This window comes from Haliotis asinina, chromosome 5 (assembly GCF_037392515.1).
Source record: "Haliotis asinina isolate JCU_RB_2024 chromosome 5, JCU_Hal_asi_v2, whole genome shotgun sequence".
NCBI lineage: Eukaryota > Metazoa > Mollusca > Gastropoda > Lepetellida > Haliotidae > Haliotis > Haliotis asinina.
Genome location: NC_090284.1, coordinates 2675997 through 2701865, shown reverse-complemented (window position 1 = coordinate 2701865; position 25869 = coordinate 2675997). Strand labels below are relative to the sequence as shown.

The 25869-nt window shown below is 41.4% G+C and overlaps 1 protein-coding gene across 2 annotated transcripts in view; it reads right to left on the bottom strand.

Moving 5' to 3' along the window:
• Positions 1 to 25869, bottom strand: part of LOC137285352 (nuclear receptor subfamily 1 group D member 1-like) — a 70948-nt gene that overhangs the window by 16941 nt on the left and 28138 nt on the right. For both annotated transcript variants that reach the window (XR_010956966.1, XM_067817728.1), the window contains exon 5: positions 2104 to 2201. Coding sequence is in view for 1 of the 2 variants with exons in the window: in XM_067817728.1 (XP_067673829.1) it covers positions 2104 to 2201 (98 nt within the window). In the remaining variant the exon portion in view is untranslated. The remainder of the gene's footprint in view (positions 1 to 2103; positions 2202 to 25869) is intronic.

The window sequence follows — 25869 nt, the reverse complement described above, 5'->3', positions numbered from 1 at the left end:
TACATACTTCATAGGGAACACTATGTACATACTCCATAGGGAACGCTATGTACATACTCAATAGGGAACGCTATGTACATACTCCATAGGGAACACTATGTACATACTCCATAGGGAACACTATGTACATACTCCATAGGGAACACTATGTACATACTCAATAGGGAACGCTATGTACATACTCCATAGGGAACACTATGTACATACTCCATAGGGAACACTATGTACATACTCCATAGGGAACACAACTTGCATGCTTCATAGAGAACACAATGTACATACTCCATAGGGAATACAATGTACATCTTACACTGGGAAAACAATGTCCATCTTCAAAAGAGAACACAACGTACATCCTCAGTAGTGAATTCAATGTACATTCTCAATAGAGAATATAAAGTATATCCTGCATAGGGAATACAATGTCCATCCTGAATAGGGAATACAACATACATGCAACAGTCAATACAATGCACATCTTTAATAGGGAAGACAATGTACAAGCTACATATGGAATACAATGTATATCCTGCATATAAGATGCCCATCCTCCATTAGGAATACAATGTACATCTTACATTGTGAATACAATGTACATCCTGCATTGGGAATACAATGTACAACTTATATAGGGGCTAACAAGAGGGATAATGTTCTTACTGGGCACATTTCTGGTGGCAAGTGATATTGTCTTGTAAGCAATATAACGTAGTTTGATGTCTTGTCACAGGTCCCAGTTCTGCCTGAAGCTGAGCAATATTCAGCCATAAACAAATCAATGGGAAGTATTCACAATGCTACTTTCTCATGTCACAAATTACTTCTTTGCTTTGGGGCAGAACATCAAACAAATGGTATTCCTTCTTCATACAAATTAATATCTGAAACGGAACCAGGTGTGAGTTTTGGACTTACTGAGGTTTTAACACTATCCACTTTCACTAATTGACACAATCTACAGACAAACCTCCCAGCCATTACTGGTATTTACAGCCATACTGTGCTGCTGGGGGAGGTCTGCTGCCACTTCTGCTGCTAGGGAAGAGATATGGTAAAGGAGACAGTGGATGAAACCTCACATCACTGTCAGCATCCCGACAGGCCAAGTGGTGAGAGTAGGGGAGGATGGTTTGGGCTGAGTTGGGGAAGTATGGTACTGGAGATATTGAGGTATGGTAGTGGAGATGTTGAGGTATGGTAGTGGAGGTATGGCTGTGGAGATGTTGAAGTATGGCAGTGGAGATATTGATGTATGGCAGTGCAGATGTTGAGGTATGGCAGTGGAGGTATGGCAGTAGAGATGTTGAGGTATGGCAGTAGAGATGTTGAGGTATGGCAGTGGAGATGTTGAGATATGGCAGTGGAGGTATGGCAGTGGAGATGTTGAGATATGGCAGTGGAGGTATGGCAGTGGAGATGTTGAGGTATGGCAGTGGAGATGTTGAGGTATGGCTGTGGAGATGTTGAGGTATGGTAGTAGAGATGTTGAGGTATGGTAGAGGAGATGTTGAGGTATGGCAGTGGAAGTATGGTAGTGGAGATGTTGAGGTATGGCTGTGGATATGTTGAGGTATGGCAGTGTTGAGTTATGGCAGTGGAGGTATGGCAGTGGAGATGTTGAGATATGGCAGTGGAGGTATGGCAGTGGAAGTATGGTAGTGGAGATGTTGAGGTATGGCTGTGGAGATGTTGAGGTATGGCAGTGTTGAGTTATGGCAGTGGAAGTATGGCTGTGGAGATGTTGAGGTATGGTAGTAGAGATGTTGAGGTATGGTAGAGGAGATGTTGAGGTATGGCAGTGGAAGTATGGTAGTGGAGATGTTGAGGTATGGTAGAGGAGATGTTGAGGTATGGCAGTGGAAGTATGGTAGTGGAGATGTTGAGGTATGGCTGTGGAGATGTTGAGGTATGGCAGTGGAGATGTTGAGGTATGGCAGTGGAGATGTTGAGGTATGGTAGTGGAGGTATGGCAGTGGAGATGTTGAGGTATGGTAGTTGAGATGTTGAGGTATGGCATTGGAGGTGTTGAGATATGGCAGTGGAGATTTTGAGGTATGGTAGAGGAGATGCTGAGGTATGGCAGTGGCTTGGCAGACAACTCACCTTGCAACCTTCACAAGCCAGTACTCCATAGTGAACACCGGATGACTTGTCCCCACACACCAGACACTTGAGAGCAGGTTGGGCCACCTTGGAGGCACCTGCAGGAAGAGACACAAGCAGTGTAACACAGATAACATACAGGTGTGGGGCGATATGGCACATATACCATGACACTTAAGAGCAGTTTGGACCACCTTGATTACACAATGCCATTTAGAAAGTGGTCAAACGCAACGTCATATTTGGGATTTCACTTTCTTAGTAAAGTACAAATTCTTGTACTTTTTTGGTAGAAGTGGCAGTGGCTGAGCGGGTTAGGCGGCTGACTTTGTGTGCTGTCGATTAGGTCCCTGACTCTGAAGGTGCGGGTTCGAATCCTGGATGGTACTCAACCAAAAAAGTATTAGAATTTGTACTTTACTATGAAAGTGAAGTCCCAAAGATGATGTATGTTGCAAGTTGGAGGCACCTGTAGGAAGAGACACAAGGAGTGTAACACAGGTAACATATGGTGTGGGGCGACATGGCACTTACAGTTAAATGTGATATAGATCATACATGATGGAATTGAAAGGAAAGACTTCTTAAAGAAGGCATTCCTGAGTAACTTTATATCCAGTTTGGCATCATTATTGCCAACAGGAAGCATCCTCATTAACAATTAATATAAAACTTGACAACTGGCATTGTTCTAAGAGGGCGAGCTCAACATATTCTCAGAAGTAAATGTTTGTATTTGTGGTCTGAAAAAACTTCCTGCATCGGTTTTGTTTTCAGTATACTGTGGAGCAAATGTCTAACTGACTTCCTTCATCTTGAGAAAAATGGTTGCTTGAGTAGCGTAATGGTTAAAACATTCACTCATCATGCCAAAGACCAAGGTTTGATTCCCTACATGGATGTAATGTGTGAAGCACAACATAATATTGCTTGAATGGAGCTGAAAGTGAAGCCAAACTAAATCACACACACTCGAGAAAAAGGTGAAACTTTTAACTGCTACATAAAGTCTTATGACTTGTTTATGATTGCATGTGCAATGCTACTGATGACCCAAACTCAAACCAAACCCACATGACATGCTGTTGGAATAGCAGCTCACATCAACTTTCATTTGCTCCTAACAGAAAACTCTGTAACGACCCATGCAGCAGTCCAGTAATCTTGTAACCATGGATACACTGTTCCAACACAATTGTAATATAATACAAACAGTATGGTGTCAGATAAGTGCTCCAACATCCTACTCTGTTCAAGTCCTTGAGATACTCGACACAATGACAACGGACAATTGTTGCTTGATTCAGGCACTGATTCTAACCCTGACTGTGTGACACCACAGCACAGTGTAACACAACATTGCAGTATGACACCACAGGATGGTATGACAACAGCATGGCATAACACTGCAGGAACGTAAGACACCACAGAACGGTATGACACCACAGTATGGGGTAACAAAACATGGTATGACAACACAGTACGGTATGACACCACAGTTGGTCATGAAACCACAGTATGGTATGACGCCACAGTATGGGATGACACCACTGGATAGTATGACTCCACAGTACTGTATGACACCACAGGATGGTATGACAGTACAGTATGGAATGACTCAAAGACACTATATTACATCAGAGCATGTTATGACAGTTGTACACTGTATGAAGCTGTCATCACTGCACACGCGTCATACACAGTTACAACTTTCCTTATATCCAATATGTCATTTGTTAGAAACAGAAAGTTTCACGTCAAGAAGTAAATGACTTAAGGACATGAACAGTGTCAAAGCAGTGAATGACCTGCTGTGGATGGACATCTCAGCAAGAAGTCTCAATGTTCAACATGTTTTCAACATCATACATTGTGATCAAACCACTGATCCCTACCCTCCACCACATCATACATTGTGATCAAACCCACTGATCCCCACCCTCCACCACGTACTGATACCGAGGACAGTGACTACTACTCCCAGGAGACAGTGACACAAGGGTCAGACTGAACGGGAGATAGGGGCCAATAGCCAGGGAGTATTCACTCACACACCCTGCACTGGGAGATAGGGGCCTCTGAGTGTTGACACTAGGGTCAGAGACAAGTCTCAGAACTAACAACCCCATCTAACCTGTATTGAGGGTGAGCATCACCACAGACTGACATTTGTCTTGGCACGGAGGCTTACATTCTGTCTCCCATCCATGGACACTTTGATGACTGACAAATCATCCAGTCTGAAGCTCCATTAGGAAGTGTCACTCTGGAGACTTCAAAGCCTGCTTCAACTTTGTTCTTTTCAACATGATTGTGTGAGTAATCCATATTCTTTGTTGATATCTTATTCAGATAAACAATGACCTCAGGCTCGTTTACCAACATAATGTTCAATATGCTTTCTCATTTTGAGTTTACAGCATTCACAACTGCCCACAACTGTTTTCACGTCCTGATCCAATGACTGGATTTCAATGCATTTCCATTGTTGGAATGACATCTCACTGTGTGATGGCAGACAGTCCCAAATGTCAAACTACTTCTTTGTTGATATAAATTATGCTTTTATCAGTTATTCATTTGAAAACATATATTGACTCACTTGTTTAAAGAATTCTATGTACAACATTACTGATTTTTGCTTAGATTTTCAAATAAAACAGACATTTACAAATTTGTTCTTTTTTCAGTCAATGTTTCAGATTACACGATGCCATTTAGAAAGTGGTCAAATGCAACATATGTCATATTTGGGATTTCACTTTCTTAGGAAGTCGCGGTGGCTGAGCGGGCTAGGCGGCTGACTTTGTGTGCTGGCGATTAGGTGCCTGACTCTGAGGGTGCGGGTTCGAATCCCGGATGGGACTCAACCGAAAAAAGTAGTAGAATTTGTACTTTACTAAGAAAGTGAAATCCCAAATATGACATATGTTGCAATATTTCAGATTGCTGTCATGCAGACAAGCACTCAGCCTACCAAGTTAGACCACCTGATCCACAATCATGAACAAACCTCTGGGGCCCCAGTCTACCTTAGAGAAGTAAGTGATCATTACTGTTTCATGAAGTAACAAACAAAGCATACGCAAATATTTCTTCAAAGATATTCATCCACAATGATACGTTAATACTGCTATGTAGGTATCAAATACAATCATGATGAAATTTTCACATTGACGTCATATCATAGTCATTATAGGAGTTATTAATTATGAAGTGTTTTAGTGAAACATACATTGTCAGTGTACTGTTATTGCTTGACTGAAAGTTGACTGGAGTATAGCTAATACTTTGAAGGCTAATTCTCAGCAAAATATTTGACTAAATTTCAATACAAAATTCTTTTCAAATCCAGATGTATTGACATGTGAGTAAACTTTACCAAACTGTCACAGTTGATCAGATTTCTTATTTTGGTTTTATGAATCTTCATAATACTGTGAAGTAAGAAGTGTATTGTATTTTGAAGCATCATGATTACACATCCAATAAATCATATAATTTCGCGCAATTGCAAAGCACACGATTGCCCATCAGTTCCTGTCTTTGTACAAACATTAAACCATTTGGTTAGCATGCCCTTGTGGAATGTTTGGTGCGCAGTAGGTGCAACACAGTCTAATCATGCATCACACTGTGAGCAACACATGTGAATAGGCAATTTTATATCATCCATCCGATACGAATTCCCTTAAGGTAATTCCATCGCCAACAAATGCCTGTAATTACTGTTTTTCATTCACCCTCAAGCTTCCAAATGTCACAGTAACAATGAATATCTATTGCAGCCTAGTATTCTTGTCTAAATCAAAACTATGCTTGACTTTCTCAGACTGTGAACCATTTATCAGACCTATGTTTGACTCTCACAGACTGCGCATCTCAATCAGACTGATGCTTGACTCTCACAGATTGCGCATCTCAATCGGACTGATGCTTGACTCTCACAGACTGTGTACCTCAATCAGATCTAAGCTTGACTCTCAGGGACTGTGCACCTCAATCAGACCTAGGTTTGACACTCAGAGACCATGCACCTCAGTCAGACCTAGGCTTGACTCTCAGAGAAAGTGCACATTATTCAGACCTAAACTTGACTCTCATAGACTGTGCACCTCAATCAGAGTTATGTTTGACTTTCAAAGACTGTACACCTAAATCAGAATTATGCTTGACTCTCAGAGACTGTGCACCTGATATGATCTGATGCATGGCTGTAGCAAAATGGCCTTTTTCTACTTCAGCCCTACTCAGATGCTTTTCGTTTTCATATAAGGCCAGACTTATATGACACTTCAGTTTTAAGAGAAGCTAGAAATCATGACACACACATTAACACTGGCTATAAAAATTAATGCATACCCTCTAGTTTAGATTCATTCAGTAACAGTGATGGGCATTTATTAGATTCCTCCGATGTCTTATGCATGCCTCACAGGACTAAAAAATACTAAACATCAAAGACCAGATTGTGATACAGTGGTGTGACAGACTCTTAGTAGAGGGCACATAAACCTACCGAGTATTGATTATTCATGAGGAGAAGTCTACAACAGGCAACAATATCCATGTCCCAGGGTGAACAAATGTCTCCATAAGAAGTGGAATCTCAGTGTTAATCTAAATGATCATTGTGCTTTCAAGCAAGTGCCCCTTCGGAAGCAGCTCTTCACCCTGGGACCTCTGATAACACTGAAGTCTCACCCCTGAGAGACAAAACTGCCATGTCACACCACACCCACCCTGCTTGGGACACATGGGGCACACAGTCACAAGAAAGGAAATTATGCAGGGGATGAACAAAACTTGATAAGAGACTCAGTCACTGTTGAGGAGGGACTAGCTGACTATTGAAGAGGGACTAGCTGACTACTGGCGAGAGATTAGCTGGCTATTGAGGTGAGGGACCAATTGACTATTAGTATTAGTGAGAGATTAGCTGACTATTGGTGAGAGACTAGCTGGCTACTGGTGAGAGACTAGCTGACTTTTGGTGAGAGACTAGCTGACTATTGGTGAGAGACTAGCTGGCTACTGGTGGGAGACTAGCTGACTCCTGGTGAGAGACTAGCTGACTATTGGTGAGAGACTAGCTGGCTACTGGTGAGAGACTAGCTGACTTTTGGTGAGAGACTAGCTGGCTACTGGTGAGGGACTAGCTGGCTACTGGTGGGAGACTAGCTGACTATTGGTGAGAGACTAGCTGGCTACTGGTGGGAGACTAGCTGACTTTTGGTGAGAGACTAGCTGGCTATTGGTGAGAGACTAGCTGGCTACTGGTGGGAGACTAGCTGACTATTGGTGAGAGACTAGCTGGCTACTGGTGAGAGACTAGCTGACTATTGGTGAGAGACTAGCTGACTATTGGTGAGAGACTAGCTGGCTACTGGTGAGAGACTAGCTGGCTATTGGTGAACGACTAGCTGGCTACTGGTGGGAGACCAGCTGACTACTGGTGAGAGACCAGCTGACTACTGGTGAGAGACTTAGCCAGCTGAGAGACTAGCTGACTATTGGTGAGAGACTAGCTGGCTACTGGTGAGAGACTAGCTGACTATTGGTGAGAGACTAGCTGGCTACTGGTGAGACTAGCTGACTATTGGTGAAAGACTAGCTGGCTACTGGTGAGAGACTAGGTGGCTACTTGTGGGACACTAGCGGACTATTGGTGAGAGACTAGCTGGCTACTGGTGAGAGACTAGCTGGCTACTGGTGGGAGACTAGCTGACTGTTGGTGAGAGACTAGCTGGCTACTGGTGAGAGACTAGCTGACTACTGGTGAGAGACTAGCTGGCTATTGGTGAGAGACTAGCTGGCTACTGGTGAGAGACTAGCTTACTATTGGTGAAAGACCAGCTGACTACTGGTGAGGGACTAGCTGACTATCGGTGGGGGACTAGCTTACTATTGGTGAGGGACCAGCTGACTCTTGGTGAGGGACTAACTTTCTATTGGTTAGAGACTAGCTGGCTATTGGTGAGGGACCGGCTGGCTGTTGGTGAGGGACTAGCTTACTATTGGTGAGGAACTAGCTTATTATTGGTGAGGGGCTAGCTGGCTATTGGTGAGGGACCAGCTTACTACTAGAAACTGTAGTGACTCACTGAGTTAGACAGCTGACTTTGTGAGCTGGTGATTCGTTTCTGACTCTAACAGACAATGCTACTGCAGGTGACTAGTGTAGTAGACGATGTTGCTGTAGGTGACAGGTGTAGTAGATGATGTCTGTGAATATAACAGGTGTAGTGGACAAAGTTGCTGCAGGTGACAGGTATAGTAGATGATGTTGTTGCAGGTGACAGGTGTAGAAGATGATGTCTGTGAATATGACAGACATGGTAGACTAAGTTGCTGTAGGTGACAGGTGAAGAAGATGATGTTTGTGCAGGTGACAGGTGAAGAAGATGATGTTTGTGCAGGTGACAGGTGAAGAAGATGATGTTTGTGCAGGTGACAGGTGAAGAAGATGATGTTTGTGCAGGTGACAGGTGAAGAAGATGATGTTTGTGCAGGTGACAGGTGAAGAAGATGATGTTTGTGCAGGTGACAGGTGAAGAAGATGATGTTTGTGCATATGAAAGGTGAAGCATGATGTTGCTGCAGGTGACAGGTGTAGTTGATGATGTTGGTGCAGATGACAGGCATAGTAGCTGATGTTTGTGCATGTGACTGGTGTAGTAGACGATGTTGGGGCATGTGACAGGTGGAGTACATGATGATGAAGCAGATGAATGGTGTAGTAGACGATGTTGCTGCTGCAGAGGTCAGCTGAAGATCAGTGTAACCCAGACAGCGTGTGCAGCAGGCATGAGCCCGCCACCTCCTCCCTGTTGAGCAGGGGGCTTACAGTGGTCATGTCTTGTGTCTGTGCCAGGGATGTGTCTCATCAACACACACAGACATTGATCATTCTCCCCTCAGTCAGGGGCACGGTAGTTACACAGACAGACTCTGATCTTGTACTACAGCTATTTCAGATTAAAATATACAGGATATGCAGAAGGAAAACAGTAATGTATTGCCATATAAACATCCAGAACTGACATGTCAACATCCAGAACTGACATGTCAACATCCAGAACTGACATGTCAACATCCAGAACTGACATGTCAACATCCAGAACTGACATGTCAACATCCAGAACTGACATGTCAACATCCAGAACTGACTTGACAACATCTAGTACTGTCTTGACAACCTCCAGAACTGACTTGACAACATCTAGTACTGTCTTGACAACCCCAGAACTGACCTAACAACAGCTAGTATTGACTTGACAACCTCCAGAACTGACCTAACAACAGCTAGTATTGACTTGACAACCTCCAGAACTGACCTAACAACAGCTAGTATTGACTTGACAACCTCCAGAACTGACCTAACAACAGCTAGTACTGACTTGACAACCTCCAGAACTGACCTAACAACAGCTAGTACTGACTTGACAACATCCAGTACTGACTTGACAATATCCAGTATTGACTTGACAACCTTGAATACTGGCTTCACAATATCAATTACTGACGTGACAATATCCATTATTGGATTGACAATAACCAGAACTAGATACATAATATCCAGTACTGTCATGAGGCATCAGAAAGAATAATGAATAATGGCAAGTACAGTTACGACATATATATTTACTTATGTTCCATCTCATATATGCCATGGTTCACTCTGGGGTTGGATTTCATCCAATAATATCAGTTCTACATTGAAGACATCGATTTTTTGCAACAAAATGAGTTTATTGTTTCAGTCTACGAGAGACAACAAAAGCGCCTTTGTCCCTTCAATACTCTTTCAAATCTCCTCAGGAGAAAAATTGGTCTTTTCCTTCAATATCTAAGTCCACACACAATAATACTACCACATTTTTCGCTGTTTATTCCTGAATCTCATTCTTAAACGTGACTCCATTTCAAACACTGATTTTCAGTAAAAAAACACACACAAAAACTGTTTTCCCCTTCAACCTTGTTGTTCACATTAAACCTTTCCTAAGGTCTTCCTACTCTACTAGATAGAGGTCAGAAGTAAATTGCAAACTATACCCCACCCACCCCTTATCCCTCCCCACTCACACCTTATCCCACCTCACGCACCACGTAGCCAACCAACCAAACCCCTTATCCCACCTTATGCACCCCATATCCCACCCTACGAAACACTTATCCCACCCTACAAACCCCTTATCCCATCCCACTCATGTGCATCCTGACACCCCTCATCTTGAAATAGTAATTTCAGCATCATACTATGCATTTATCCATCCTTATGTACTTCCTGAACGGAAATCCGTATGACACGCACTAGTGTTGTAATTAACTTTAAACCTAGCTGACTGACATTTCTTCAGTTAAGTGCTGACATGACATGAGACACTAAGTGGCTTGAATTAGGGACTAGGGTCAGTTAAAGCGAGAATATGCTCGATGGTCTGGGGTCACAAATAGGCTTCTTACAACCAATACTATATTTTAATAAAATTACAACACAATGAAACTACTAGATTGATATTGATAGCAAGATATCAGACATTGGGTTCAGGAGTACCCGGGTGTGTCAGCTCTCTTTTAAACCATGATGGCTGATTATAGCTACAGTTGCTTAACAGACTGTGAACATTTCAGTTATACAGTATCTGAGCATGTTTTTGAAGTCAGTACCGAATACATGGGACAAATCACCAATGATGAGGTGTCACCATACCTCAATGTAAACTAAATAGCTGATTGAGAACCAATAATGACTTCTTACACAGAAACCCAACAGCTTCTTCTGACCAAAATTTACAGATCATGTCGTTCTTATGTCCTGATGTTAGAGCTATTCACATACTGTATGTTAACAGTACATTCAGTACCACAATATAATGACATCACTGAGGCCTCCTCCTCCTCTACAGAGGCGGGTGGGGGTGGGGTGGGAGTGTAGTTGCACATGGGTTTGGGTTTGATTCCCCACAAGGATTCAATATGGAAAGCCTATTTCTGGTGTTACCTGCTGCAATACTGCCAGAATATTGCTAAAAGTGACAGAAAACCATACACACTCACTCACTCTATAGGTACTTAACCCATGTACTTAACCCATGACATCACATGAGCTGTAAGTATACATTGTGTATGTATTTCACGTATACATCAGGATATCATTGAGACAAGATTCAACTTGATGATTTCTGTGTAAAACGAAACTGATTAAAACTGATATTGTCAAGTTTCATATTCGACCAATTTGAAAAGTGTTGCCACTTGGTGTTTGGTACAGTGAACCCTCAATTCCAAAAGGTGCTTCATTAGCGGTGTCGTCGGCCATTACATCAAACACACTTGGGCCATCCTCCAATCACTCCAAGCTAGTTTTTCAAAGCCCATACATTAATAAACTGTTAGCATGGGATCAAGGCAAATGTCAGGGAGGAACCCTTTCATAGGAAAATTATTGATTTGGCAAGTTAGTTTATTAGTCTGGGAATGAGATAGGTCACGTCCTATTTAGTTTTCTCTAATGTCAACATTGGTGGTGACGTGCATGGTTCAGGACTGCAAGGTATGGAAGATGGCAGCTTGCTGTCCGGGCAGCCACAGCTTGCCTGCTGCCCTCCAGAAGAAAGTAGGCCTGTGCCCTACCTTGCTAAAGCTACTCAGGCAACTGATATGTAGGTCAGCGTACTGGAGGTTGTGCAAGGTTTTGTTCAGTAAGCCACACATGAATGAGGAACGCACATACCTGAGTCTTGATAACCTACATTCTCGGTTCATGCAATACTGATACTCTTATCTCCAGAAACACCTCTACCATTTCAGATATATTTCAACACGGCCTTATTATACATTATGATTTAAATAAAAAGACAGGAACTTTTGTGATATTACTATATTTTCTGGGCCAAATATCCGAAACTGCGTGGTGAGTGTCCAACTATTTTTACCAGAATACCCACAAATATTACAAGATCAATCCAGCACTCAACACATCCATTCATAGATGTTTCCGTAGTGTTAAAGCTAATGGCTTGGAATGAGTCTTTACAAAAGCCCTGGGAAGTCTAAGAAGGACTAGCACTCATGGTGTTCAGTTGCTCACGTCACTGTCAGTCAGTCCTACAAATCCCCATCAATAAAGCTTCCCTGAAACTGCTCCTGCTTGCTAGAGAAAAGGGATAGTGCCCTGGTAACTAGCCCCCTGCTAATGTCACATCATATATTCTCCACACACAACTCTTCTCTGTTTATCATCCGCTCTCCCACTAAACAATCAAACACTTACACCTCCATCTCATTGGTTAATTGCTAATCACCGCCTCTTCCTAAGCCAGCATTCATTCAGACGCATCCATAAGGAAAGTCGGTCAGCTCTAACTGTGCCTTCCGTTCAACAAATAGGTCAGGCAGTACGGGAAGACACTTAGTAATAAAACAAAATGCCCAGAATTTCTAGGCTACTTCTTGGAATTACTGAACTAATTCTTATGAATGTACCAAAACAAGATTTGTCAAAAAGGGCTGAAATTAGTCAGCAGAGGAGTGACTCTATTCATCACCCAAAGTAGGTCGAGATAAGCCGTAAAAAGTATGTCACACCAGGAGAGTGATGAACTTCTCTGTGGCAATCTGTTGTCCTGACACTTAGACAATAATCTTTCATTCATGGTTTTTAGATATCATTATCTTATTGTTGTAGGATTTATTCATTTAATTCTCATTTAAAAATATAAAAAATAATTTAAAATTACTTCTTAGTTTATATAAACAAACCAAAAGAGCTAAAATGGAAACACACGTAAGTTTTTGCTTTCCCTGGTTATTATATTGTTTTCACTATTTTTATTTTGTTTTTGCATATAGGTTTTCTAAGGACAAACATTAACAAAAAAAAGAAAGAAATAAAATAGGTCTGGCCTAATATCTTAGTTTTTACAAATTTACTTCATATGAGAGGAGAAACTGAAACTGATCTGTAATTCTATGTTTATGTATAGTGTACAGTCTGGCTCATGACTGACAGATAAAATGAACTGGTTTCCTTGTTTGTCGTTACCACTGACTGGTAAATGTGTATATAGAACAATGGTAAAGTAATACCATTAATAATGGACACCATACATCCCCGTCATTCTGATTGTATATTTTGAAGGGAGCCTTAACAGATCAAAACAGCTGTACCATGTCACTCAGCAATGGGGAATGTCAACATTCATGTTCATATTCTTCAAGGGGAACAAACATTTCTACAGTTCCTCAGTTCAGTCACTGCAATTGATTACAATTTGTTACATATACTGTCATGTTTGCATATTGGAACAAATCAGCAGTTAAACACTTGTTTACCACCTTTAAGAACAAAGAAAATTCACCAAACAATCAATTGTACTGTAATTTTAATATGAAATGATCAGTATAATCAGTAGTAACAATATTTGCCCACACCCTGTAAGCTACTTATGTTGTCAGAGAATCTGAAACCGGCTTTGAATGTTGGAAGTAACTGATCAGCACTATGGCAGAATCCTCCTCCTGACTGTCCTTAAAGGTTCTACTTTATCAAGCTATCCACTGTGCCTCTCAGTTCAATCATCATTACTACACAAACTGACTTCAGTGTGTGTAGGGTACTCCTCTGGCCAGAATCCCTCTTCTCTAGTTCATCTTTGATATATCCGTTGTAAACAAAAGCAATATAACCCTATCTGTACTCATCAGGTTGAAGGTTATTTGTTTTATTGCACCTGGTGTTGAAAGTGGAAAGATAACTGGACACTGGCTATGTGTCACATCACTGCCATGTGCTGTCTCTACACAGTTTGAAGAATGTGGCCCGGAGTGTCCTTGGGTGAGATCTGTACACATAGACTAATCACTCCATCCATCAGATTAACCTGTGTTTAGGACTCTGTATCTCACCTTCATCTAAAATACTTTAATTTCACAGTCAATGACGTTTCTATGTCACCCCTCCCCTCTCAAGTGAAAAAAAATACCACACTCAACTTAAACATAAATAATCATTTTCAAAGCAGTTTTAAGTTTGTGAATATGCTTAACTGATTATAAAAAAGGTCAAAATGTGGATGCCATTCAGTTCTTCAAAATAAATAAAATATTTTGTAACTTAACATGGTGGTAAGATAAAAACACAGTAAACTTCTCTCTCTGTTAATATTGTCTGATAACACACACAGGATATTATCCAATGTCTGCATAAAACATATTCCATGATCCAATTGGTGTACTTCCTCTGGGTTTTAAATCTCATTTTGTTTCAGTTAGTTTCTTTGCAATTTCTCAATGTCATAGGTAAAGCAGCAAGGACCTATTCCTTTATTATTGTTCTTAATTTCTTATACATGTAGCCCACATGTAGTTTGGTTCATGGTTTGCAACAACACACGCAGCAACATTGTAACTACATGATGTCAGCCCGTAAATAATCAAGTCTGGACATGGATGTTATGAGTGGTGACCAAACAAGCCCCTGACCATCACTTTCTGCAATACTAAAACCTTATATGAAGTATTCACTGAATCAAATCTCAAATCTTACTGGCGCTCCTTTGCAATTTAGATGGAATTATCCGTTTCTATCAAAGCTATGGTGGCCAGACACATTCATATCATGAAGTTTTCAGAAAGTAAACACTGAAAAATTAACTGACATACGAAAGAAAGTCCTCTAAAATCTTTCTGATGGAAAGTACGTTTTCATGTCCATTAAAATTGGCAGCAACTATGGTTTCTGGTAAAATTAGACACCTCCATTACACTTTTCCTGGTGTGAATGATTGATTGGTCAGTAAAATGTTAATGAAACTGCAGGTATGAACTGTGGGAATGAACCCAGGGTTTAGTGTGGGTTGACTGAATTGTCAGCCCCCCTGAAGATTTAGAGAATGACCACAGTCTGAGGTATGAGGTTCAACTCTTGCAGTTAGGCCATGGAGTTTTTCATTTCTGTAAAGTGTTTCGTGTCTGGCTATTCCCATCCAAATCTTTGTGTGACATGTAGAAGTTCATACCACAGATCATGAACCTGTTCATGTGCCTATGTAAATCATGACAAACCTGTTTAGTTGACAGACTCAGACCCTGATGATAAGCCTAATTACAAGTTGTTGTTGGTTATTGGTCACATGCATCAAAACAAATGTTTTCCTTTATAGTTCTGACCATTAATGAAACGTCTTCCCTGATAACACAGTTACTGGCTTAGAGAACTGGACAAGAACAGCCCAATCTCTCACAAGTCGTGTCATGGCATTCAGGATGGACACGTAACACTGACATCAAACACATTAATCACAGATCCAGTTCTTTCTTTGCGCTCAAAATATCCCAGTTTCTATCTAGCTTAAACTCACTGATCATGAAACTGTTTCCATTCCAATATTGTTATCAGAATCAGATCACATATATGTGATAATTATCTCCACCAGAGTAGATTCCAGCTAAAAGTTTCTGAGAATATATACTGACCTGCAATGAAAACGCACAACTGATTTTGATGTGGAATAAAGTGACAAAAATATCAAAACAAAGGTTTAGATGCAAAATCATTTTCAATTTGTGACATAGGTAATAAGCCATGATTTTGAAAAAGTTGGATGTCAGCAAATGCAAGTTGAACAGCTAAGGTCAAAAAAAGGTCACCCCTTTAAACACTGTCACTATCTTGTGTGTCCTCCATTTGCCCTGATGCAGGAATTGAGGCAACAGGGCAATGAGTCACAGAGCAGCAATGAAGGCTATGGGAATGTTCCTCCATTCTTGCTGCAAGGCCAGTGTGACATCCGCAAGGTTGGCTGGCGGTGGCTGATGTGGATATACAAGGCCCCTTCCCTCAAACCTTCAAATGTTCAATAGGGCTGAAATCTGGTGAATATGCTGGCCAGTCCATCACATTAATTCCAGCTTGCTGAATGAATGCTTGGGTCACCCTGGCATCATGACGACATTGTTGTCATGCTGGAATTTTTGTGGACATTGAGGATGTTGGTGATGGAGCAGCAAAGGAACCACTATGGGCCACAGGTGTTTGTGTCATTGTGAGGATTAAAGATTCATTTTTTTAAATATGAAAATTTTGAGATGATACCTGACTTGAAACACTTCCCAGTACAATACATCAGGAGCAGGACAATTCCCAACAACTTTATATTACAGGATGATGATATCCTACATTTTGTTTTCATCAACATCATGACCAGATAAAAACATTAGACAGTTTGTAACAAGACAGTTTCATAAGGAGTGTAGACAGAGACAGGATTGGCTCTGTTAGCATCATGAAACAGGAGCTGACTATAAAGGAGAAGTTGAGGTGACCTACAGTAGGAAGAGATGTAACATACACAGTGGACGTAGCAGTGGACAGACATAGTCTACCATGTCACCAATTCTACAGCACAAAACAAAAGACACAAACAGTTGTAACTGTCTCAGCTTGTAAGCATTTCACCCACAGCTAGTTGCCAGCAAAACCATATTGTAGGAAATACCCTACAGCATTAGTACCTATTCCATCATGGAAGTCATTCAAACAAATAAGAATGAGAACGGGACTTATTTCTGAGAACGTTTTCACCTCGGCAAAGTTAGAACATTTCTACTGAAGACTTTTTAAACAGCACCATGCTTAAAATCACAGACTACAAACAGCAAAGAACTATAATAAAAAATCATAATTTTATCAGTGAGGTACTATGTTAAGGATCTCACTGATTCACCTAGTAATGGGGAGGAGCCGCAATGTATGAATGTTGACTGCATCCTTGCTGCCTTGTCAGACATGTAAGAACCACATTTACACTTGCACATGTACATGTATATATCTCATTGTTGAAAATGGTATTTCAAGACATCACACATCAACACATTCCGGTGGAGTGGACTTGGCTGCAAAAGAAATACAGACCTGTATAAGTGAAACTTGACACTCTTACTAGCAAGACCTGCAGGGCATTCAGCAACAGCCATTAACAAAACATCAATTATAAACAAATAAGGGACTTTCCTATCAGAACAGATGGAGTATATTGTGCTTGGTATCTCAAAATACGAACATATATCGACTGTTCTAATCAGAATGTGGTCAATATATCCAGGTGTTCATTTTTCATACCTGGCTTGTCAGCAGTGTTTGATACAGTGGACCACAACACACTCCTCTCAAGACTAAAGCACAACTTCAGTATTTGTGGAACTGCTTGTAGGCGGTTCAGATCTTACCTGTCAGACTGAGTCATGCAGGTAAAAGAAGCGGCCTACTTGAAGACACACCCTCTCAAATTTGGCGTGACAAGTGCTCGGACCTGTGCTTTTTCCTATCTATATCTGTCCACTAGAGAACATCATCAGGAAGCACGGCCTGCAGTTCCATGGATGCGCTGATGATAGCCAGTTGTACACCAGTGTGAAACCCACTGCAGGATCTCAGGACAAGATGACTAGATATATTCACGACATTCACAGATGGATGCCTAGAAACCTCTTAAAAGTTGAATGACAATGAGACTGAGTACATGGTCATCAGCACCAAACAGGATCTGAACAAGATTCCATGCTGTTCCCTTACAGCTGCAGTTGCTCCGGTTGGTCCATGTGACAGAGTCAAGAATCTAGGATTGATGTTCACAAATACCATGCCATCTAACTAGCAGATGCTGAATACCTGTAGAGCCGCTACCATCCATCCGCAACATCGGCAAAATTCCTAGACACCAAGACAACTCAGCTCCTAGTCCACTACTACATTGCCTCGATACTTGACTACTGCAATTCACCCACCAACGAATCCATCAATATTCACGTCTCCAACTAGTACAGAACCGTGCAGCCAGTATCATCACGAGAAACAAACCAAAAGATCACATAACGCCCATACTTCAGCAACTGCACTGGTTACCAATCCAACAACAGATAAGTTCAAGAGTCTGTCTTTATATGAGGATCACTTTCCAATCCACATGACAGAACTGGCAATGACTACCAGCATTCAACATACCTAGCATCTAAAAGAAGTCTTTTGTTGAGCACTCCTGTGACCGAAACCAGAATGGGCAGCATAGCCTTCTCAGTGGCAGCCCCAGTTCTTTGGAACTCTCTTCCCCCAAAACTGTTGCATTGACGTCTCATCCTCATTCAAACTCATTTAAAAACCTTCCTTTTCTCTGAAGTCTTCTAACGCTAGATTTGTTTCAGCGCCATTGAACAGCAATTGTGTGCATACATCATGTACATGATTATTATGCCATGACTAGGTGATTATTATTGTCCTGTTTCTGTGATTCATTATATATCTCGCCTATGTAGCATCTACAGTCAAATACTTATGATAAAGATCATCCATGCGTATTTCTATATCTTTGCACCTTTCATGTTTATATTTGTAGTTCATAGAATATTGTCACTGTTCCTTAATGGAATGCTATGCAGTAAAATATCTTATTGTATCTTATCTTAGTGGAATAAGCCAGTCAATCTGACCTTTGGTGTGGGAGCTCCTCACTGCATATTGCTCTTTGCTGGGTCTTTACATTGCTGGACACAAATATCATGGATGTATATTGATATTTAACTTAAAAGTTCATTGTTTGAAAGCAAATGAGAATCTTCATTGGTAAATCGTCTTCTTAAATCTGACTGTTACTGGGTCCCTGTGAACACAACTGGTCTCAAGGAAAACTATGTGTGTACCATTATTAGCAAGTGTTAAGCTTGAATACTAGTCTAACACATCAAATAAGGTTACAGGTTTTGTTTTCACGCTACTATGTAATGTGATCAAACAAAATGTCTTCACATGAGTCAAATTCAGCCAAACATATGCAGTAACTTAAGAAGCTTGAAGGATGTTGAAGAAACAGCATCAGGTAATTGATGTCTAGCACCAGATACTTGTGTTAACATCACACAGCTTCTGAGAGAGAACAGTCTGACAGCATCACCAACAAGTCTCAAGAGTAATCTGGCTAGACATAGTTGTCTTCAAGTTAGTCTCAAACCAAACCAGCCACATGGGAGCCTGTGTAGCCTGAGCCTGAGTCTTCATTGGTCATAGCCCCCATTTCCACAAGTCCCTGTAGGTAGTCCCCTTCACAATCATATCCTCACCCTATCAGACTTCATCAGTGCCTACAAGAGTTGTCCACATGGCAGTCCAAGGCCCTGTTGTCATCAGCACAATCCTGACCTTCCAGGTCATGACTCTCCTGACCTCAGAGATCATCCTACCACCTTCATACATCAGTGTAACAAACTTTAACTGCATTTGGCACCTTGCCAAACACGGTCTGGACATTTCTATGAATTACACATTTTTCCTCAGCTATCCTGGACGTCCAGACAACAATGATTGAACACTCTTCTAAATTTCCTTATTTTTGCGTTCCTAATGACAAGTAATCCACTGAACCAGGTGGTTTACAACTGTTACATATATGTAAGGGAGATATTGACTGTGAGAAACATTATCAGCAAGGGAGCGACTTGTCCTCTTGCAGACATATTCGTCTGCAGCCCTGTCACGTCTGCTGCCCTGGGGCTCCTTATGCAAGCAACCTTTGCTAAGGTTATACTTAACATTGCACTAAGGTTATCTTAGTGACTTATGATCACCTTAGTGCTTTGCTGGAATAGTCATGGAACATTGTAATCAGGACATCCGATTGTATCAAAGAGCAAGATGTCAATTTTGATTTCATGCTGCATTCCCAAATATTCCAGCAATATTCCACATGTAGCTGTATCAATGCAAGGAATCAAACCCGGGCCTCTTGTGTATCAAGCAAATGCTGCAACAACACAACTACCCCATCCCCACTCGGTTTGATAAAGCCTGAGAACCTGAGCTGGAGAGTTACACAGCAATCCAACTGAGCCAAACACATTACCACTGCAAACCCTTCCAAACGCAGATCATTTATAAAACATAATAGCTTAACTGTACAGTTAGTAAGAGTAATAAAATCCCAGAAATGAGACTGAACACCATGTTGGTCTACTGTGCTATGCATGTATATTACACTGAAGCCAGTATGTAGGCTCTGTGATCCCTGGAGACAACAGGTAATACTCCACAACTATCGGCAGACGTGAAATCGGAGTCTTTGGCAATTCCCTTCTACATTAACACAGTATTTAATCTTGTTTGATAAAAATAGACGTCTGCACTCATGTTTCCAAGTCTTCATCACGATTAACCTTTCCATAATCTTTTAAAGAGTGATGCCTAAAAGTGTTTGGCAATATTCTGGGGCGACTATGCTGTAGGGCAATATTCTGGTGAGGACACCATATTGGCCTGCTCTGTCAGAACCTATGAACAGGACAGCACAACACAAGAGCTGGACACCATGTTGGAACACAATACAGTTAACCATGTTGGAACGATACAGCAGGGCATCACACTGGAACACCATGCAGCAGCATTACAATGAAACACCAAATTTGGAAAACCTTTGGAACACTAGAACAAGACACCATAGGGAACATGCACCATTGCTGAACATTGTATCTAAACCACCCATAACAACTTTCAGATCTACAGTGATGCTCATTTTGCCAGTATAACTGCTGGTATGGTCGAAGATCCATCATACCTCCAGGATGACTGAACCCTTTTTAGGACATGTTCAAGCAAGCAATCTATGGGATATACTGTTATAGTTCAGAATTTGCCGTGACAAATGATGTAAGAAATCCCCCATGAACCAGCGAAACAGAAAGAAGACAAATAAATAAACATTCAGATTTTGTATTATTTGGCAAAGAGAGCTAGTTATACAAAGTCACAAGTCAATTTCACAATGCTGATTTCAAATTCAATACAAATGAGACAAAATCTAAGGTAATGGGTCACAAAATATAAAATAGCAAACTCTCCAAAGTCTCAATGTGAGAGAGAAACAGTTATGCAAAATGTAACACAGCGAGCGGTCTGACAGCGGCTAATGTTGATTCAGGCGTAAACGGATTTGTTGTCCCAGTCTCAATACGGCAACTAGCCTTTATATTTATACTCAGTCATTTCCTGAAAGTCTGGGCACATACGACCATCGCCAACTCTGTAGACATCTCTAGCAGTCTCCTGGAAGTAACAAATTGAAAACCAAGGGCAGATAATTTCCGGACAGCCTTCTACCAAAATCTTAAAAATGCTGACCATCTATTATACAAAACGTGATCCATCATAATTATTATTCAAAACACTAAACATTGTAATTGTTACTTAATTAATAACAAAATATGTAGAAAATACACACTCATAACAATACACATTAGTCTGGGGGAGCTGAAGTTATTGTATCCCAAATATGTTCACCCAATGGAGCTATGGGGTATATATCCTGGACTGGGGGAGCTGTAGACCGTGTTTCCTGAACATAATGGAAATATAGGCTATATATCCTGGCCAGTTAAAAGAGGAGCAGATTGTAAAACTGACATCATTCATAGATAAACTTCAAACAACATAGTTGAGATCAGACTCTTGATTTACATCTGAGAAAACCTAGGCTGAGTTGGAGACTGTGACGTAAGGCACCGGCTGAAATGACATCAATAGTTGGAAACAGTGCTGTGCAGATAACGCTTCTCTTATCTGGTAAAAAGTAAAAAAGTCACGGCTTTGAGTGACGCAAAAGCTGTGTGTGTGTTACGCAGTGCAGATCAATATAATGAATGACAAGCAATACCACCAGCTACTGCACAGCTGCATGGCAGGATGGGATCCTGATGATATGGACAACGTTGCACAGTGCACATGTTGCTGGTGTGGGTGTGTGGGAGGGTAGAGCTGCCCCTCAACAGGATCATATGCATACTTACACGTGTCATACAACCAGCTGGAGGCACAGAACATTCTTTACTTACCCCTCTCTCTATAACGTCCAAGTAAAGGTATCAGCCAGCTGGCAGACCAAAGAAGTAACAGCAACATGCTCTTCTCCCAGAACACAGTTTTGTATCACAATTGGCAGAATTAAATATATTTAATATATTCTCTAGGTAGATACACTACAAATAACAATCAGTATTAGAGACTAATTCACCTGTAATCTGGTAGTTGTAGAAGCATGTTCTTGGATCTGGAATGCATCATGGATGGTGATGTCTGAACATGGGTGTGTAGACAAAACAACTTGTATTTAATTGGATGAAGGATGTGATCTAAGCATGCAGGCTAACATAAGAAAAATACACCTTGAAGTGGTGTGCCCAAAGCCAAGGGAATCATAGTTGGTACTTCATACAACGCATGCATGCACGAACACACAGTATCTGTCACTTCTGTGGACACCCACCCACCCACTTGAAGCACGTCCTATGTGCCATGTTCTAGACACACCACATATATTACAGTAGTCACATCAAGAGAGATGCAACTTGTGTGTGTTCTATATTGAACATGTTGATATGTTACTTATAACATGGAAGTTATGTTAAGAGTGATATTCCATATTACAGTATTTTCCAATAACAGCAAAAATGAAGAAACAAATCAAGGTCAATCATTATATCAGAAAAGTTGTCCGTGCGTGTCTTATCTGTTGTTGGTCACACTGAACATAACAATAAATCTCTCCTGTCTGAATGTCAGTGGCCAGGAAGTGAGATAAGCAATACCCTCCATTAAACTGGAGGTATAAGCACCGACACATTCAGCACAGCAACGTGGCTTATCCATACACACATCATGTAACAGATTCTACATCAAGTGTCTCAGCCAATCACATATTCAATTCTAGTTACCCTCTACTGTGATGAAAGAGAACTTTGATGAAAGTGACTTGTGTGTCATGTATTGTCTGATAAGTGTGGTAGAATGAGAGGTGGTTAATAGGGTAGGTGAAACCTCAGCAAGCATGTCTGGTAGACAACCCTCCATACAGCATGACCTAACGTAATCATGAATCACATTCCTCCACAGATCTGCTGGGATGCCTATTTCTGTACACAAATCACAGTGTTCCTTGCGCTACAAGGTTCACTCAGTGGAACGCTGTAGAGCCAGTGGCCATTACCTCATCAGCCAGCAGACTGTTCCTTTGTGTTATGTAATCATGTATGTACCAGATAAGTAATTACTTATTCCTGAGATAAATATTCTTTTTCATCACGCAGCATTCAATATGATGATAAACTTCCCCTGAAATTTCATCGCCATAAATCCAATCAGTTGGCCCACAACATTGCAGCTAGCCCTATGCACTGCTGTGGCGTCTATGCACCCTTCCAATTAGCTGTTACCTGCATCGTACCACCGAAAGGAGATAATCAGAACATTGTGCTGATTATTGCAACCATTCCTGATTAATTCTGCCAAATGAAAGTACAGCTCAGCTTGTGAACAACCACCTGAGGCCTCCTAACACTCTCCTTATTAGGTGCAGGGAAGGAGCATGTGAATTTACGTCTCTCTCACATGATGAAGAGAAAATCTTTTGTCAACTCCTTCAATCAACTCTATATCAGAAGAAATTCTCAGTTAATGAATGCCTGCAGACTTATATATTAAGCAAGGGCTCCCAAGAAAATCAATTTTTGTGGTTGTCAAAGAAACAGAATTGTTACATTTATTCTCAAGACAAATGAGACAATAATGGAACATAGATAATAGAAAATTACCGAGTTTGGCATGAACATTAGACTTGGGTCCTGATAATCTGCCAGACTTAGGCACAGAATAATCACCTCCCTACTGTTGTCTACAGTTCTCCCAACTGAAGTCATTTTGTCAAAACCTACGGTGGAGGTGGAAAATAAACGGGTACTATAAGAAGACAAATGAGGGACGGGGTACTATAAGAAGACAAGTGAGGTAGGGGGTACTACAAGGAGTCAAGAGAGGGAGGGGGTACTACAAGGAGTCAAGAGAGGGAGGGGGTACTATAAGAAGACAAGTGAGGGAGGGGGTACTATATGAAGACAAGTGAGGGAGGGGGTACTGTAAGAAGACAAGTGAGGGAGGGGGTACTATAAGAAGACAAGTGAGGGAGGGGGTACTATAAGAAGACAAGTGAGGGAGGGGGTACTGTAAGAAGACAAGTGAGGGAGGGGGTACTATAAGGAATCAAGTGAGGGAGAGGGTACTATAAGAAGACAAGTGAGGGAGAGGGTACTATATGAAGACAAGTGAGGGAGGGGGTACTGTAAGTCTGTAAGTCAAGAGAGCAGGGACTGACTTGGGCCACGATATTGCCACAATATTTTCTTGCATCAATTGCTATACAATCGCAGTCAAATTTGCCAGCAGCGATTCCTGCTCATGTGTACATTTACAAATGACAATCAGTTTAAATCTATTTTACTGAGAAAGTCTTTGATTACACGCTGCCATTTAGAAAGTGGTCAAATGCAACATATGTCATATTTGGGATTACACTTTCTTGGTAAAGTACAAATTCTAGTACTTTTTTCGGTTGAGTCCCATCCGGGATTCGAACCAGCACCCTCAGAGTCAGGCACCTAATCGCCAGCACACAAAGTCAGCCGCCTAGCCCGCTCAGCCACCGCGACTTCCACAAAATGAAAGTCGCACAACTGGTAGTCTAGACTGCGTACTTTGTGTACCCCTCTGATGAGTGTAAATTGGCACGGCTCCCACGGCCGAAAGCTATGATTACACGATGCCATTTAGAAAGTGGTCAAATGCAACATATGTCATATTTGGGATTTAACTTTCTTAGTAAAGTACAAATTCTAGTACTTTTTTCGGTTGTGTCCCATCCGGGATTCGAACCCGCATATGTTGCATTTGACCACTTTCTAAATGGCATCGTGTAATCATAGCTTTCGGCCGTGGGAGCTGTGCCAATTTACACTCATCAGAGGGGTACACAAAGTACGCAGTCTAGACTACCAGTTGTCCGACTTTCATTTTGTGGAAGTCGCGGTGGCTGAGTGGGCTAGGCGGCTGACTTTGTGTGCTGGCGATTAGGTGCCTGACTCTGAGGGTGCGGGTTCGAAACCCGGATGGGACTCAACCGAAAAAAGTACTAGAATTTGTACTTTACTAAGAAAGTGAAATCCCAAATATGACATATGTTGCATTTGACCACTTTCTAAATGGCATCGTGTAATCATAGCTTTCGGCCGTGGGAGCTGTGCCAATTTACACTCATCAGAGGGGTACACAAAGTACGCAGTCTAGACTACCAGTTGTCCGACTTTCATTTTGTGGAAGTCGTGGTGGCTGAGTGGGCTAGACGGCTGACTTTGTGTGCTGGCGATTAGGTGCCTGACTCTGAGGGTGCTGGTTCGAATCCCGGATGGGACTCAACCGAAAAAAGTACTAGAATTTGTACTTTACTAAGAAAGTGAAATCCCAAATATGACATATGTTGCATTTGACCACTTTCTAAATGGCATCGTGTAATCATAGCTTTCGGCCGTGGGAGCTGTGCCAATTTACACTCATCAGAGGGGTACACAAAGTACGCAGTCTAGACTACCAGTTGTCCGACTTTCATTTTGTGGAAGTCGCGGTGGCTGAGTGGGCTAGGCGGCTGACTTTGTGTGCTGGCGATTAGGTGCCTGACTCTGAGGGTGCGGGTTCGAATCCCGGATGGGACTCAACCGAAAAAAGTACTAGAATTTGTACTTTACTAAGAAAGTGAAATCCCAAATATGACATATGTTGCATGAGAAAGTTTTTGTTGTTATTTTGTTTTGTCAAAGATGTTCCCGTTGCTTTCTACCTTGGTTGTTTATGCAGTGTGTGACACTGTACAGAGTTCATGTTTGGAAGTTATGGCCTGC